The 18,412-nt window shown below is 42.3% G+C and overlaps 1 protein-coding gene across 16 annotated transcripts in view; it reads right to left on the bottom strand.

The window, feature by feature from the left end:
• Window positions 1–10,627: 10,627 nt before the first annotated feature.
• The window catches only part of rgmb (repulsive guidance molecule BMP co-receptor b), a 164,965-nt gene continuing 157,180 nt past the window's right edge, over window positions 10,628–18,412 (bottom strand). For 15 of the 16 annotated variants that reach the window (XM_059644733.1, XM_048527501.2, XM_048527504.2 and 12 more), the window contains 3 exons: window positions 16,137–16,309; window positions 14,620–15,158; window positions 10,628–12,758 (listed from right to left, as the gene is read on the bottom strand). In XM_059644733.1, the coding sequence (XP_059500716.1) occupies window positions 12,093–12,758; window positions 14,620–15,158; window positions 16,137–16,309 (1,378 nt within the window). In that variant the 3' untranslated portion in view covers window positions 10,628–12,092. Of the gene's footprint in view, window positions 12,759–14,619; window positions 15,159–16,136; window positions 16,310–16,474; window positions 16,633–18,412 lie in introns of those variants that run through there. The other variant, XM_048527509.2, reaches the window with a different exon arrangement.

Consider the following 18,412-nt stretch of genomic DNA (forward strand, 5'->3'; position numbering starts at 1 on the left):
AGAGACAATCAAGAAATCCACTCAGAAATTCAGAAGACGTGCCCTTAACCAAAGAGTGGTGAGAATATGGAACCTACAAAGACATTTGTTGAAGTAGATGCTGTTGATGTGTTTAGCTAGATGCATTTGAAAGCAAGGTGGGAGCATACGTGAATCAGTCAGAAATTCTGGATGTGAGTTTGCTCGCTGAGCTGGAAGGTTCATTTTCAGACGTTTTGTCACCATTCTAGGTAACATCATCAGTGAGCATCCGACGAAGCGCTGGTGTTATGTCCCACTTTCTATTTATCTGGTTAGGTTTCCTTGGGGTTGGTGATGTCATTTCCTGTTCCTTTTCTCAGGGGATGGTAGATTGATTTGGAGCCAATGTGTTTGTTGATGGAATTCCGGTTGGAATGCCATGCTTCTAGGAATTCTCGTGCGTGTCTCTGTTTGGCTTGTCCTAGGATGGATGTGTTGTCCCAATCAAAGTGGTGTCCTTCCTTATCTGTAAGTAAGGATACGAGTGATAGTGGGTCATGTCGTTTTGTGGCTAGTTGATGTTCATGTATCCTGGTGGCTAGCTTCCTGCCAGTTTGTCCAATGTAGTGTTTGTCACAGTTCTTGCAAGGTATTTTGTAGATGACATTTGTTTTGTTTGTTGTCTGTATAGGGTCTTTTAAGTTCATTAGCTGCTGTTTTAGTGTGTTGGTGGGTTTGTGGGCTACCCTGATGCCAAGAGGTCCGAGTAGTCTGGCAGTCATTTCGGAAATGTCTTTGGTGTAGGGGAGAGTGGTTATGGTTTCTGAGCCCGTTCTGTCTGTTTGTTTGGGTTTGTTGCAACCATAACCACTCTCCCCTACATCAAAGACATTTCCAAAATGACTGTCAGACTACTCGGACCTCTTGGCATCAGGGTAGCCCACAAACCCACCAACACACTAAAACAGCAGCTAATGAACTTAAAAGACCCTATACAGACAACAAACAAAACAAATGTCATCTACAAAATACCTTGCAAGAACTGTGACAAACACTACATTGGACAAACTGGCAGAAAGCTAGCCACCAGGATACATGAACATCAACTAGCCACAAAACGACATGACCCACTATCACTCGTATCCTTACATACAGATAAGGAAGGACACCACTTTGATTGGGACAACACATCCATCGTAGGACAAGCCAAACAGAGACACTCACGAGAATTCCTAGAAGCATGGCATTCCAACTGGAACTCCATCAACAAACACATTAATTTGGAGCCAATTTACCATCCCCTGAGAAAAAGAACAGGAAATGACATCACCAACACAGGAAATGACATCACCAACCCCAAGGAACCCTGAACAGATAAATAGAAAGCGGGACATAACACCAGCGCTTTGTTGGAGGCTCACTGATGATGTTACCTAGAATGGTGACGAAACGTCTGAAAACTAACCTTCCAGCTCAGCGAGCAATCTCACATCCAGAACCTCAACCTGAGGTACAGATCTTCTCAAAACTCGTCAGTCAGAAATGTCAGTACGGACAGGTTTGGCCAAGTGGCTGTTCTGTGCCACTTGTCAGATGTAATCCAAATATCAGGGGTGCAGCTTACTGTTCTTTACTATTTAATGTGATGCTTAGGTCTAAGGCAAATGGTGTGTCAGAATTGAAAAGATAAGCTCGATCAAGAGCTAATGGTCAATTGACACAGCAGGCTTTATCAACTGCAGTTTGCGGCGTGATAAAATATAGACAAGAAAAAGAATCTGGCATACTTCAAGCTGCTGTAGTGTACATCAAATAAGTATCCCAACAGTCAACATCTCTTCTAGAAAATAAATAGTGTTCATTTATTTCTTAACTGATGATTCCACATGCTTCAAATGCATAGATTTATTCCGTTGCGTTATTATCTTACACCTGAGGTATGAATTCAGCGTTAGACATGTTTAAATCAGTTCATAGGCTAGAAGATCTGTTGAATCAACACTTACTCTGGGTGGTTTTATGTGTTCTTTGTAACCAGGATAATAAATACTAATTATATGTAACCTAGAACAGTTTTTATCATTCCTTACCGTTCCTTTTAGAACAGAGATGTATTCTGCGCCACCTTCCTGGCCCCGCACGCTCACCTGTCTGCCCATTTTCGATCATGTAGTTTCCAGCAGTCACCACAAGATGACACTCTGTGATTGAGAACGGAATATTTCAGCAGTCCAATTAGTGATCAGCCGGTGGATGTATGGAAGGAGTTTCATAGTTCTTTCTAATTCTGATCGTACAACGACTTCAGAAATCGGAACACTGTCCCTAGAATTGCTGCAGTCTTCCAGTGAAGCCCAAAATAAGCTGGCAAAACATTTCTGCTGTGGCACTTTACAGCCTTCAAAATTCAACATTGCGTTCAACAGTTTCAGACCAATAGCTCCAAAGGAGTGTTGTTGAACTCGAGATAATAAAATGTGAGGCTGGATGAACACAGCAGGCCCAGCAGCATCTCAGGAGCACAGACCTGTTTAACTCTGTTTCGGACCCCACGCCAGCTGCCAGACATTGAGTTTCTTCACGAGTTGTTTTCATTTCTTGTAAATATTTATTTATTTTGAGTATGTATTTAAGAACAGTGTGCCTCATATCAAAATGAAAGCCGAAGTTTTTTTCTTCCAGATGTATGAGGTTTCAGTATCTTTGAGCAGTGGTTTACCAAGATTTTTATTTATTCTTCAGATGTGTGTGTCTCACTCGCTGGGCCAGCATTTATTACCCATCCCTAATTGCCCTTGAGAAGATGATAATGAGCTGCCTTTTTGAAATGCTGGGTAAACACTAAATTCCATTAAGGAGGGAATTCCAGAATTTTGATCCAAGGATGCTGAATAAATTGTGATATAATTCTACGACAGGATGCTGAGTAGCTTGGAGCAAAACTTGGGGGTGGTAGTGTTCCCATGTATCTGCTGCCCTTGTCTTTATGGATTAGATTAGATTCCCTACAGTGTGGAAACGGGCCCTTCAGCCCAGCAAGTCCACACCAGCCCTTGAAGCATCCCACCCAGACCCATCCCCATATAACCCACACACCCCTGAACACTACGGGCAATTTAGCATGGCCGATCCACCTAACCTGTACATTTTTGGACTGTGGGAGGAGACTGGAGCACCCGGAGGAAACCCACACAGACATGGGGAGAACGTGCAAACTCCACGCAGACAGTTACCCGAGGCTGGAATCGAACCCGGTCCCTGGCGCTGTGAGGCTGCAGTGCTAACCACTGAGCCACCGTGCCGCCCCAGGTGGAAGTGGTATGGAAGGTGTTGTCTTAAAGAGCTTTGCTGAATTTCTGCAGTGCATCTTGTAAATAGTACACACTGCTGCTGCTGCTGTGGTGATAGGTATGGTGCAAATCAAATGGGCTGCTTTATTTTGGACGGTGACAAGCTTTTTGAGGTTGTTGGAACTGCATTCATCCAGGCATTCCATCACACTCCAACCTGTGCTTTGTAGATGGTGGACAAGCTTTGGGAGTCATGAGGGGAGTTACTTGAGTAGGGGTCCTAGCCTCTGAGAGTCCTAGTCTCTGACCTGCTGTTGTAGCCACTGTGATTATATGGCTTAATCAGTTCCTGGTCAGTGGAAGATTCAGCAATAGTAATGATGTTGAATGTCAAGATGCAATGGTTGATTGCCTCTTGTTGGAGATGGTCATTGGCATTTATGTGACATAAGTGTTATTTTACACTTGTCAGAACACACCTGCATATTGTCCAGATCTTGTTGCATTTAGACATGGACTGCTTCAGTACCTGAGGAGTCGTGAATGGTTCTGAACATTGTGTGGTCATCAACAAACATTCACGACTCCTCACCTTACATGGAGAGAAGTCATTGGTGAAGTAGCTGAAGATGGTTGGGCTTAGGACATTACCCTGAGGAACTCCTGCAGAGATTTCCTGGAGTTGAGGTCACTGACGTCTGACAACCAAAATCATCGTCCAATGTGCCAGATGTGACTCCAGCCAGCAGAGATTTTTAACCCTGATTTGCGCTGACTCCAGTTTTGCCAGGGCTCTTTGATGCCACGCTCAGTCAAATGCAGCTTTGATGTCAAGAGCTATTTTCTCTCATTTCCCTTCTGGAATTTAACTCTTTCATCCATGTTTGAATCGAGGCTATAAAGAGATTGGGAGCTGAGTGACTCTGGTGAAACCCAAACTGGGCATCGCTGAGCAGGTGCTGCTTGATAGCACTGTTTGATGACACCTTTCGTCACTTTACTGATGATGGAGAATGGACTGCTAGGACAGTAATTAGCTGAGTCGGATTTTTCCTGTTTTTCATGTACAGGACTTGTTTGGGCAATTTTCCACATTGTTGGGTAGATGTAAGTGTTGTGGCTGTACTGGAGCAGCTTGGCTTGGGGAGTGGCAGGTTCTGGGGCACAAATCTTTGGTGCTATTGCTGGGATGTTGCCCGTAATCTTCACAGTATCCAATCTGCCCTGCATTTTCTTGGCATTATGGGGAGTGAGTCAAATTGGCTGAAGAAAGGTGCCTGTGATGCTAGGGACCTATCATCCAATCTGCATTTCTAGCTGTGGATTGTTGTGAATGCTTCAGCCTTATCATTTGCAGTGATATGTTGAGCTCCCCCATCACTGGGTATGTTTGTGTACCCTCTTCCTTCTCTATTGAGTTGTTTAGTTGTCCTCCTCCATTCATGACTGGGTCTGGCAGGACTGCAGAGCTTAGATATGATCCGTTTATGGAATCACTTAGCTGTGTCTATCATTCGCTGTGCATGCCGTTTGGCATGTGAGTGGTCTTGTTTGGTAGCTTCACCAGGTTGTCACTTGATTTTTAGGTTGGCCTAGTGCTATTCATATCATGCCGTCTCATACTCTCCATTGAACCATGATTTACAGTATTTGTAGAGTGGGGAATAAGCAGTTCATGAGGTTTCACATTGTGCTGGAATGCAATCTGCTGCTGTTGATGGCCCACAGCACTCAGTTCCTCCAGTTGCTATGTCTGTTTGAAGTCTGCCCCATCTAGCATGGTGATAACACCATGTAACACCATGGAGGGTATCCTGGCTGTGGAAAACGGAATTTTGTTTCCTAGGACTGTGCAGTGGTCACGCTTGCTGATAATTGTCATGGACAGATGTGTCTGCAGGAGACACATTGATGAGGATGAGGTGAAGTATGTTGCTTCCTCACCTCTGCTGCAGACCCAATCTCGCAGCTTTGTCCTTTGCAACTCCACCAGCTCAGTCGCCAGTGCTACTGCCGATCCACTCTCTCTATTGGACATGGAAGTCGAATGTCACAAACTTAACAAATGACCAAGCAACACTGGTTAGTTCTGTGAAGAAAATTACAAACTTATATCACTTTTTAATGAGGAAGTGTTTTCTAACTTCACTTCTGAAAGACTCAGCTCTAAGTTTTAGATTATGCCTCATAATTATAGAAGTGTAATTGATGTGAATCTACATTGCACACTCTCTTAAAGCTTAAACACATCTCTTCTTTCTAAACTGCTCAACACACCACTGCTACAGTACCCTGGGCGACATCTAACTAGGTTTTGAAGAAACAATATATCAGATTCGAAATGGTAACGTTGGTTTTCTCTCCACAGATGTTGTTAGTTTCTCCAGACTTTTATTTGTTTCAGATTTCCAACATCTGTGGTATTTTGCTTTCACTAACTGACCAGGACTTTTTATAAAGTTACTTCTGATGCTGTTATTGGAGATAAAATATTTCCCTAATTGGATTGTATGATGTTAATAAGTCCTTGGAAATGTCACACCCATTGTCTAATCTACTTTCTAACCAACTATATTAAATTAACCTGCACATAAATTTTCAGCATGATTGTAAATTAGTGACTGTTTTCCTTTCTTATTGTATCCAATGTCAGTAACTAGCAATTCCAAAGTGTGTACACGTTCGATTAGTTGAAGTGTAAAGATATGTTCAACTGCCTGAACAAAGTTACTTAATCACAGACCCTGCTCTAACTATGGCACCCAGAACTGACCCACCAACAATTTATGCTGATCTGTTCACTAAAATACCTCACCTTCTGTTGGAAAATAAGGTGAGGCAAGGCATGTGACTGAAGTACCAGTGGGGAAGCACACTGGGGCAAGTGATCATAATTCAATTAGTTTTAAAATCATTCTGGAAAAGGAGAGACTTGATCAAAAAGTAAAAATTCTAAATTGAAATAACACCAGTTTTGATAGTATTAGACAAGAATTTTCAAAAGTTGATTCCGGGAGGCTATTCGCAGGTAAAGAGACTTTGGGAAGTGGGAGGCCTTTAAAAATGAGATAATGAGAACTCAGAGAGCATATGTTCCCATTAGTGCAAAGGACAAGGCTGGTAGGGGTGGGGAATCCTGGATGACTTGAGAAATTGAGGCTCTGGTCAAGAAAATGGAGGAGACTTAATGTCAGCTAAATGGCAAAGAGTAACTAGGGAGAAAATAGGGCCCCTTAAAGATCAACGTGACCATCTATGTGTGGAACCACCGGAAATGAGTAAGATACTAAATGAATACTTTGCATCAGAACTTACTGTAGAGAAGAACATGGAAGCTAGGGAGTTTGGGGTGGCGTCTTGAAAAGGGTCCATTTTACAGAGCAGGAGATGCGGGGGATCTTAAAACACATAAAGGTGGATAGATCCCCAGCACCTGATCAGGTGTTACCCAGAACTCTGTGGGAAGCTAGCAAAGAGATTGCTGGGCCCCTTGCTGAGATATTTGTATCATCCACAACCATAAGCGAGGTGCCAGAATACTAGAGGTTGGCTACTATGGTGCTATTATTTATGAAACACTGAGAAAAAGCCAGGAAAAAATAAACCATTGAGCCTTACATCAGTCATGAGTAAGTTGTTGGAGGGGATTCTGAGGAACGGGATTGACATGTATTTGTAAAGATAAGAACTGATCAGGGATAGTAAACATGGTTTAATGTGTGGAAAATAGTGTCTTACTAACTTGATTGAGTTTTTTGAAGAGGTGATAAAGAAGATTGATGAAGGCATCAATTGTCCTTATGGACTTCAGCAAGGTATTTGACAAGGTTCCATGTCATAGACTGGTTGGTAGAGTTAGCTCATATGGGGTCCAGGGAGAGATAGCCAACTGGATACAAAATTGGCTTGAAGATAGGAGATGGTGGTGGTAGTGGGTTACTTTTCAGACTGGAAGCCAGTGACCAGCAAAGTTTGGAGCTGGGTCCACTGCATTTTGTCATTTATATAAATGATTTGAGTGTGAATATCAGAGACATAGTAAATTAGTTTGTAGATGACACCAAAATAGGTGGCATAGTGGACAGTGAAGAAGATTATCTTAGAGTACAACAGGACCTTGATGGGATGGGCCAATGGGCTGAAGAGTGGCAGATGAAGTTAAATTTAGATAAGATGTGACATATTGCATTTAGGTAGGGCAAACCAGGGCAGCATTTATACATTAAGTGGTAGGGTCCTGGGGAGGGTTGCCGGAAAAAAAAGAGACCTAGGGATGCAGACATGCTTGCCTCCTTTGGTCAGAGCATTGAGAAAAGGAGTTCGGATGTCATGACATTGGTAAAGCCACTTTTAGATTACAGTGTACAATTCCGGTCTCTCTTTAGGAAGGGAGGGTGTTAAACTTGAGAGGGTGCAGAAAAGATTTACAAGTATGTTGCTGGGATTGGAGTGGTTGAGTTATAAAGACAGTCTGAATAGGCTGGGACTTTTTCCTCTGGAGCATTGGAAGATGATTAGATTACCTACAGTGTGGAGACAGGTCTTTTGGCTCAACAAGTCCACACCACCCTTTGGAGCATCCCACCCAGACTCATCCCCCTATAACCCACACACCCCTGAACACTACAGGCAATTTAACATGGCTAATTCACCTAACCTGCACATCTCTGGACTGTGGGAGGAGACTGGAGCACCTGGAGAAAACCCACACAGACACGGGGAGAATATACAAACTCTACACAGACAGTTACCCGAGGCTAGAATCGAACCCGGGTCCCTGGCGCTGTGAGGCTGCAGTGCTAAAGAGGTGACCCTAAAGAGGTTTATGAAATCATGAGTAATATGAATAAAATGAATAATCAAAAGGGAAAATAGTATTTTTCTTTGGATAGGGGAGTCCAAAACTAGACAGCATAGGCTTAAGGTGAGAGGGGAAAGATGTAAAATGGACTTGAGGGACTTCTTCAGACAGACCGTGGTACAGCTACGGATTGAGTTGCCAGAGGAAGTGGTGGGAGGTACAATTACAACATTTAAAAGGAATCTGGATGGCTATACACATACGAAGAGTTTTGAGAGATATGGGTCAAATGCTGGCAGATGACACTAGGTCAGATTGGGATGTCTGGTTGGCACAGATTAGTTGGACCAAAGGGTCTGTTTCTGTGCTTTATGACTATAGTTTTAAATCTACAGGACTAATTGCACAGTTTTAATTCTTTCAAAATGAAAAAAAAGCTGAAGTTCATCTTAAAAATGCTTGTGACTGTCACCCTTGTTACCTTATTTATTTACATTCCTGCTATTTTGGATTCAGTGTTTGATCTAATTTTTTTCCACTTTATCTTTGGAGATAGGGAGCAGTGGAAATGGACGGGACATAAAAGACAAAGATTTAAAGTAAACTTCACTGCATTCAGGTGAGTGGTGATTGACTTATTCCCAGCATTCCCTGTTGCTGCATTCAGGTGAGTGGTGATTGACTTATTCCCAACATTCCCTGTTGCTTATGAAGCTTTTGTTAACATTGTCCTCCCAGAAGAGAAAACAGACTACCTCGTGTCTCATCAATTAAATAGGGTGGAAAGTAATTTATTCTAACTGGGATACGTTCCAGAGATGTTTTAGTGATATGTTTTATTAACTGGTGTATCATAACTAGTCTCTCAAACTTGCTGTACTTCTACTTAAAAAGGAAACATTTGCAGGACACTGGGGAAAGAGGGGTGGAGCAAGACTAATCAGTAATTTTAATGAGCTGACACAGCATTTCAAATTACCTAATGATATGTTATGGTTTTATGAACCATGCCTTTGCCTCAGACTTACCCACCAATGAAATGCCTTTTGAGCATGAGATAAATGAACTGTTCAGTCTTGGAAAGACCAATCCATGATCCTGCGCGAAGGCTTGTGATCTTCATGAACTGGTGTACATTTTAACTTGATCGTAAAATCTGATTTTTTAAAAAAAACATTCACATCTGGGAACACAACCGTCTTCAAGTTCCCCTCCAAGCCCCTCACCATCCTGATTTGGAAATATGTTCCTTGATGTTCTTTCTGTTGCTGTCAAAATCCTGGCATTATGGGTATACCTACAACACATGTAATGCAGTGGTTCGAGAAGGCAACTCACCATCAACTTCACAAGGACTATGGGTGGGCAATAAATGCTGGCCCAGCCGGCGATGCAAGTGAATAGATGACGTGGACAAGGTTCCAATACTATTTCTAATATGATATAGGGTGAGTTCACAAATAAGGAAAGCCATTTCAGTTAAAGCAACAGTTTCAGGTCTTTGACACTTAAAGCCATGTTATTGCACAACTTTCTAAACTTGCCAAGGATAAATTCTATATTTGTCAGATTGATAATATGATTCAAAAAAGTATTTCAAATCAACTTTATACCGATTTAACATGAGCAATGTATTGAATACAAGAGCAGAGATTTAATGTTAGGCCGCAGCTGGAGTTTTGTATATATTTCTGGTCAACATGTTACAAAAAGAACATAATTACTCTAGAGAGGGCAGAAAAGATTTAGGAGAACGTTGCCAGGGCTTGAAAATTTCAAGTGTGGCAGAAGAGTGTATAGACTAGGGTTGACATCCTTAGAATTGAACAGGCTAACAGTAATTAGTCAAGAGTACAAACTAATGAAGGACCTGAACAAAACAGGGAAGATCTGCTTCCCCTAGCAGATACGTTAGTTAGTAGCAGGATCACAGATTTTAACCAATTGGTTCAAGGATTAAAGGGGATATGAAAAGAAACAACTTCACCCAGAAGGTGAAAGGTACCTGAAATTTGTTGCCTGGTTTGGTGGTTAACGTAGAAACCCTCAACTGCATCAGACCAAGTGCTGTATATGGGATTAGAATGGGCAGCTTGTTTATTCGGTTGGTACTGATACAATGAGTTAAATGGCCTTTGTGGTGTATGTTTTAATATTGTTTCAGTTGTTGTCTACTTATGAGCATCAACATGTACGTAAGATAACTTTCCAATTAAGTCAGTTAGTTCTTCTATGTAAATATTGCGCTGCAGTGATCAATTTACATAAACTGTGTTGATCACTAATAACCAGAACTTGACAATTTGATACTTACATTGAAAAGCTGGTCACTTGCAATACTTTAATGCATTTGTTAATGAAATTGTTTATTTTTTAAAACTATGTAAGAAGTTCTTCAACTTTACAGTGCAATTATTAAAATGATTAAACTAGTTTTAGCTATTGTTCCTGAACAAATGTACCACTGAGAGCTTCTGAAGGTTGTACTGTCAGCCTGGCCTCCAGTTGAGGGTTTTACTGTGATGACAAAGATTTTATTGTAATTAAGAAATAGACACTAGACGTATACTTTCTAACAGAACTTTAATGCACGTTTCAACAGCATGTTTGACTTCAATAGGAATTTAAAATATACAAACTTGCAGGTTTCCACTTTGATGAAATAGTAACAGTAGCTGCCTAATTTAAACATTAAAGAAATCCAAATAAAGTATGTTGATAATTCAGACTTTTGATATATTCCATAGGACTTTTCCAAAGTAGAACAAGGCTTCCATATCGTGTGGAATCATGGGTGGAGGCCCCTTTGTGTACCAAATGCCAAGATATAGTAAACCATTGTAGGGGAGATTTTATGAGATCAATGGAAAATGGTGCATTTAATACCAACCAATTCTTCAAGTCCATCTACAGTAAAAGTCATATTTAAGTTATTCATGGATGTATGCAAGAATATTTATTTTGAGTTTATAAAATTTTGATGAGACCAATTTGCAAGATCTCATTCCCAACTGAATTGGTCTGAATAGGTTTATAAATCTGAGTTGCCAAGATATTAATTTACTACTGCTATTCTGCATTGTGACCCTATGAGAGAATGTTATAAAAATGCAAAGCATAATGATAGTCCAATGAAAAGTGGTTGGACTAAGTTTGCAGGTGTGACTACTCAAAGTGATTGATGAGCAAACAGTTACACTCCTAACATTAAAATGTAAATCGGTTAAGACATGAGCGATTTTCCTGGACCCGTCAACCAATGAAACTTTAAAAGCCAAAAAGAGATCATATTTAACAGAGTCAGAGTCAGATATCTCCACTTGAAAAGACAACTGTGGAAAAACCCAAGAAAATGCATTTATTGCCTTGGGAATAAGTTCTAACTTTTTCTTTTTTGGTGGGACAGAGGGAAGGGATTTCTTAACATACATTAGATAATATAAAAGGCCTTTAACGCCCTTTTTAAAAATCACAAATTAGGTTCATAAATCATTGGTAACCTGAACACTGAAGTAACAAGTGCAATCCACAAGGTGGCACCACTATCACAGCAGAGTGAACACAAATAGCACAGAATCTGCTCTAGGTTCTTCTAGTAGGACATTATTATAAATAAGTTAACTATTTACATATTTAGGCAATTACACTTACACAAAGTTATCTATTTATACCCAGGAAGCACATCTGGGAATCCTTCTGAGGCTGTATATCAAAACTTCAATTTGACAGACAGCAAAATAAATTTCAACACGTTTACTGGTCGCCATTTTAAGTGTCAGTTAGTAGAAACATAAAGTGCCCTTTGTAACAACAGACCCTACTGCAGGGCTAACACAACTCATACATAACTTGCAAATAAAAAAACTTTCACCAAAAGTACATAATACTACAACCAACTTCATGTGAACTTACATAACAAAATTACACAATATGTACAATCTTGTTTACTCAGGATTGCCATCAAATCTCATACTGTATATACATATATACATCTGAATATATTATAACAATATATATTTAATATTTTTATAAACAAAACCTTACAAAAACAAAATTATAACAAAAGAAAACAGTCCAGCAAAAATGTTAAATAAGACATTGATGTTCTGGGCAACACTGCTGCTTCTGGGGAAAATGTGCCACCTTTCCTTTCTTGGATGCAACATTTCTAGGTCTTGGAGGGCACTGTAAGCTGCTGCTGTAAAGTTTACATCCCCAGTTGTCAGAAGGTCGAACACACAAGAATGAAAATAAACATCCTTAACTTGGATTTTCTCATGGCATTTGGCTGTCGCAGTCTCTAATGTGTAAGCTCCCTTTGCTGGGGCCTTGAGATGGTGCAGATGGTTTGGACTATTGGCTGGGAGAGGAAGATGTCCACCTTCGTCAATGCGTTCATTCGTGGGGCAGCCACGGGCACAAAGCTGCAGTCCCTGGTTGTCATTCTCAGACAGGGCTAATGCTTCGGGCATCCGCAATGCAAAGGTCAAATACGGCCCCACTTGGCGCACTATCACAGTCATTCCGATGTATCTTGCATGCAGCTCCACATGTTTACCACTTACTTTCTCCACTATCCACAAAGTCTTTATCCAGCCATTTCCCACTGTTGTACCATCAATGAATGCTGCAGGCAGATCATCTGTCATCGCTTGATAAACCTTCTGATCTGTACAGTCATGGTAAGTTTTGAATATGATTGTTATCTGGAAGAGATTAAACCATACACATTGTGTATATGAATGGATATGAAAAGAGAATAACTACGTAAAACACCTAACTAACACATAATCCATGCAGGAGCAACAGTCTCTACATTTTTAAATGGACCGTCAAAACTCTTGCAGCATGCATCCTATTGCAGACACACTTCTACCAATCTCAATGTTCCTCCTGAGTTAGGTTACAATGACAAAACCCAAAACATTAAGCTCACGTCTGTCACTTACAACGGCAAGAACCTGAACCACAGCATGCCAGTGAACATGGAGACCGGCCTTCTGTGCAGATTAAGTTTCAAAGGGCATACCTACCCAAGAAACTAGCAAAAAATCTCAAAAGAAATGATTTTCCACTACTTTTTTTTTGCCCTCAAATTAGTGTTTTTCTACATAATTAGTAGCAGAATGTGTATATAGCCATCAACACAAAACTGGACAAGGGAGCTCCTTTAAGACCAACTTGCACAAATTGAACTTCTTAAATTGTATAAGTCATCCAGATGTGAGACATACTAAATCACTAACATGGCCTTCAGAACAGAAATTCCATATGATGTAGCCATTTAGTTTTATGATATTTCTGCCTTAAGCCCGTGGTTGCTTCTGAATCAATGAAAGGGCCTGTTGAGCATTTAAGATCACTTTTGCAGGGTCAAAGGCAGACAATCATATGCATTTTAAATACTGCAGAGGATATTCAAACTGTTGTCTTTGACCAGAAATTCATAATATGTATTATTCTTGTAAAACTGGGGATACCACTGCTTGAATATTTTTTGTGTATTAACAGTTTATTTGCAGATCTTGACAAAATTAATCCTAAAAATATGAAAATAGTAGTGACTGGAATTAAACAGATCAGCACTCTCATTAGCTAATCAATCAGTACAACATCTTCCAATTAACATTTATAATTTTCAATGAGTTAAAAATACAGCTACAAGTGAAATGGAACGAAACACTTGAATTTGTGAATACAATAGACAGACATTAAAATAAGTCATGAGACATGTTAGCATCATATTATCCACTTTGAAAGGCCTATCATTTCTGTCACAGATGCAGGTGTTGTTTTAAAAAAGCGTTATCCGACATGGAACAAATCTTAATGCACCTGTGGGGTTCTGATTCTCCTTTTCAAATTTTTTAAAGAATGAGATGGAAGTTTTTTGTCATGACCTGAATTCTGCACTCCTACACTATTTCAGTAATTTCTCTGGTGGTATTTTATGGTTCTAATTATCCTTCAAGAGAGGGGCAAACAATACAACGATAATTCTCCACGTAAAACCATGTAAGTTTCTATTACAGTCAAAGAACTGTCCTATGAAGTTATCACCCACTGTACAATCAAGTAGGAAATGTTATACAAACTGGAAAGTGAAAGAGTTGAGATATTACAAGAAAGGAGCATGAGAATAAGCAACAGTAGGTATTTTCCGATATGGATCCACTGATCCTGTTAGTAAACAGAATAACACTAACGTGATAATAAAATGAGAGGGTGGATGAACACAGCAGGCCCAGCAGCATCTCAGGAGCACAAAAGCTGACGTTTCGGGCCTAGACCCTTCATCCTCTCTGATGAAGGGTGTAGGCCCGAAACGTCAGCTTTTGTGCTCCTGAGATGCTGCTGGGCCTGCTGTGTTCATCCAGCCTCACATTTTATTATCTTGGATTCTCCAGCGTCTGCAGTTCCCATTTTCACTAACACCAACGTGGTCTCATCTGGTTTATTTTAATGTTTGCCTATTCGACAGCAGGGAATCGCTCACTGAGTTTCTTGTAACCCCTGCCCTTCCTTTTCCTAAAATGAACCGAGGCAGCCCAGCAGACGATCCTGTACCTTGTTAGTAGCTGTGGCGCTGGAACCCTGCACAACAGGGACGTTGGTTACTTGCACTGACAAGTATTCGTTGTCAATCAGGGGCCAGGCTCCTTCCACTTTGCACGTTTGAAAGTGATCGCGAAAAGTTCTGAGATGCGGGTCGCCGAACAAGCCACAGAAGACGTAACGGTGGCTGGACTGCGGTTCAGTGCCTGCTGCTGCCCGGTGCCCCCGCACCAAGCCAGCTCGGTTCTCATAATCACAAAAGCCCATGTTGTGACTGACAGGTACCAGATCCTTGGCTGCAATCAAGGTAGGCCCTTCCCGGGAGCAGTTCCTCTGGCTCATCAGGTCGCTGATGCCAAGCATGGCTGAGTGGAAGGCCAGGTTACCCCGGCACGCCTTGGCTGTGCGCTCGGTGCAGAGAGCGTAAGCTCGGAGGGCGATGCAGAACTCTGAGGCGAAAGCATTCAGGGCGGCATTCAGATGGGAGGTCAGCGCCACAAAGTCAGTGGTACACTTCTGGATCCTGCACTGATACTGTTGCTGGCAGTAAGCTGCAAAATCAAACGTAGCACAAAGTGTGAAGCAGCGTGCACTTAGGTTTAATAGAAGACGCATTCAAAGAAATCTAGCCAACTGCCCCCCCAACCCCAGATTGAAAAGTACTGCATTCCTAAAGTATATATCAATTTGCATACAACATTGCCAGGGACGGGGACGGTTCTATTTTTAAGCTTCGAATACGACTGAAGGCAGTTATTGAAAGGTTGCGTCTGGGTGAAGCTGCATTGAGAGCAAGTGTTCAAAATTTTCTGAGGGCTGTACTGCATTCTGAAGGTTCAAGTGTGTTAAACCGACTAGGCCGGCACTTTTGCACTGTAAGCTGTAGTTAAAATATTACAAAGACGTGCAGAACACAGTGTCATCCTCGCATCATTTGCAATTTTGGGGAAGGTAATGTGGATGCAAACACCACTGAAAAGCTGACTAGCACCAGATTTATAACAGATAAACTGATTACTGTATCCTTAGCATTTAAATCAGGGTTAGAATGATTTAGCGACGATTAAAACGGACATATCTGAAGAACTCAAAACAGACAGAAAAAAGTATCCAGAGAAATGAAGCAAACGATCCAGCCATTTCATGCAGTTTGTAATTTGGAGATCGTCTGTGGACTTTCAGTAAACATGATAGATGTAAGGAATTATTTCCAGAACCCCCACTTTGCCTCCAGAAACCATTCTTTGAAATTAACGACTTCCCCACATGAATTGTTCTAATCAGAGTAAGCAGATTAGACTTTAAACCAAATCGTTTATTTACTTCAGGTTGCCAAAGAACAGAGTTAGAGATAAGATAGTAAGTCTAAATAGAGGGGGAAGAAAAAGGGTTTTCAATGGCGGGGATTGAGCCAAATAAACACGTCCCGAAGGTGGATACAGGCTCTAGTTGAAGCCAGGGTCCTGCACAAACATTTCAATTTCCAACGATAAGACGATGCTGGAACGGGAATGCGGGGTGGGGGTTACCTGTGTTAGCACACGTCGAAACGAAAAGCAACAGCAAAGTGAAGGCGGTGGAGGGGCGTTCAGCCCTGTGCTGGTAAAATCCTGCTTTCCCCATTCCCATCCATTCAGGTCGCAGGCAGTTTCTCAAATCCTTCAGCGAGAAGAGGCAGCGGCTGCGGGGACCTTTCCTCGTCCTTTGGGAGCCACAAACACATGGAAGGAAAATTAATCAAAGCAAGAGACAGATCTGCAGCGCTGAGCGTGTCCCCGGTCACACGGACACACTGAAAGATGCCGCTACTCCGGGACAACGCGCTCACAATCCACTCGCCACGGTGTAACCAAACCACACTGCTCACCGCCTATTGGCACACACTACGGTCCGACCGGACTCTCCTGCCTCCCTATTGGTGATGGTAACTTGTCAATCAGGTAGGGAAAGCGCTTCCGCTAACAGGTTTAGTTGCACTGAAGCGCATGACTTCATCGCGGCTGGAGGGGAGAGGAGAGGGGGAGGCGGGGAAACGAGAGGGGTTGGCTGGGGGAGGGGGGGAGGAGAGCAGGGGGGGGAGGAGGCGAGGTAGAGAGATGGATGGAGGCGGGGAAGGGCAGAAGGGGAGAGGAGACGGGTAGGGGACCAGGGAAGGAGGGGGGTAGGGTAGGGGTAAGGGACCGGGGAGGGAGACGGGTAGGGTTAGGGGACGGAGAGTGGGAGGGGAGGGGGACGGAGAGTGGGAGGGGAGGGGGACGGAGAGTGGGAGGGGAGGGGGACGGAGAGTGGGAGGGGAGGGGGACGGAGAGTGGGAGGGGAGGGGGAAGGGGGGGTTAAAGAGGGAGGGGGGTTAAAGAGGGACGGGGGTTAAAGAGGGAGGGGGGGTTAAAGAGGGAGGGGGGGTTAAAGAGGGAGGGGGGGTTAAAGAGGGAAGGGGTGAAGGTGGGGGCAGAGGCAAGAAAGCTAAGGGAGAGGGAAAGAGGGAAGAAGTGAAGCAAAAGTGCGGCTTGAACACTCCAACCGATAGAATGGTATGGCTAAATACATTTTGGGTTGAACACATTCACACTTTGCATTTATTAAATAAACAAACTAATTAAAAAGTTATTTAGACTCCAACACAACACAACAGGTATGGGTCTGCGCTGTGAGAATTCAGCAACGTGTCAAATAAAATGAAAGGTCGGCAGAATAAATACCGTAGACTTTTTTAGAAAAAGCTTATTCGGTTTCAGCTGTACAGTTCTACACTTTCACTCCTGCTTTCTAATATTCATTAACTTTCTAGAATGGCTGTCAGCTGTAGTATTGAGCCATCACTGCGGGCTCAGAGTGAACAATTGTTTACAGTATTATGTACATCAACAATAAATCCTTCCCGGGCCTTGCACACAATTAACTAATATCGCACAACCGAGTGAATGCAGCTCAAAGCAGATCCACCTCCTCCTCCGTGTGGGTTTTCACTCTTTGCTGTAGGGTTGCAAGTTAGTTGAAGTTGCAGTGTTATTACGTGCACGTTAGTTTGGCTGCCAAATACCTCACGCGTGTGATGAAATGATGAAGCCAGACATGAGCAGCAGCAGTCAGACCGTCTGTGTTCACAGCGGCTATAGAGGGCGCAGGGAGACTGCCACAGAGCGGCTTTTACGAACATCAATTCCTTCAATGATTAAAGCCACGGTTCGGTGAAAAAGTTACCCCGGTCCCTCTGCGACATTTCAGAAATAGTCTTTATTTTCTAAAATACTTGTGGATTATTATGTGAATGTGTAGCCAACTGGTGCACAAATACACGTAATTAACGGGGGACTGGGTAGTGTTGACGGTAGCACGTATGACAGTCGTCTAAAACTAAGTTGCAGTATATTTCAAGAAGTTACGATGAAAAAAACAATTAATTTCCTGTTTAACGAAGTCCCTCACGTTGTGGTGAAAGAAGTGAATTTGCCCCAAACTTCGATCAATACCACTGCTGCAGTCATATCTGGGACGCACCCCAGGGGTTAAATTCTCCGCAGATATCGTACGTTGAAGAGATCTGACGTCTAGCGAGCGTCTTCACGCTGACACACCATCAACTGGACAGCGATAGCAAAGTGTGGAGCTGAATGAACACAGCAGGCCAAGCAGCATCTTAGGATCATAAAAGCTGACGTTTCGGGCCCAGACCCTTTCTGGTGGTATGTGAAAACCATCTCCCCATCCCCCTCTCTGATGAAGGGTCTAGGCCCGGAACGTCAGTTTTTGTGCTCCTAAGATGCTGCTTGGCCTGCTGCGTTTGTCATCTCGGATTCTCCAGCAT

Source organism: Stegostoma tigrinum, chromosome 3, assembly GCF_030684315.1.
Source record: "Stegostoma tigrinum isolate sSteTig4 chromosome 3, sSteTig4.hap1, whole genome shotgun sequence".
NCBI classification, from domain to species: domain Eukaryota; kingdom Metazoa; phylum Chordata; class Chondrichthyes; order Orectolobiformes; family Stegostomatidae; genus Stegostoma; species Stegostoma tigrinum.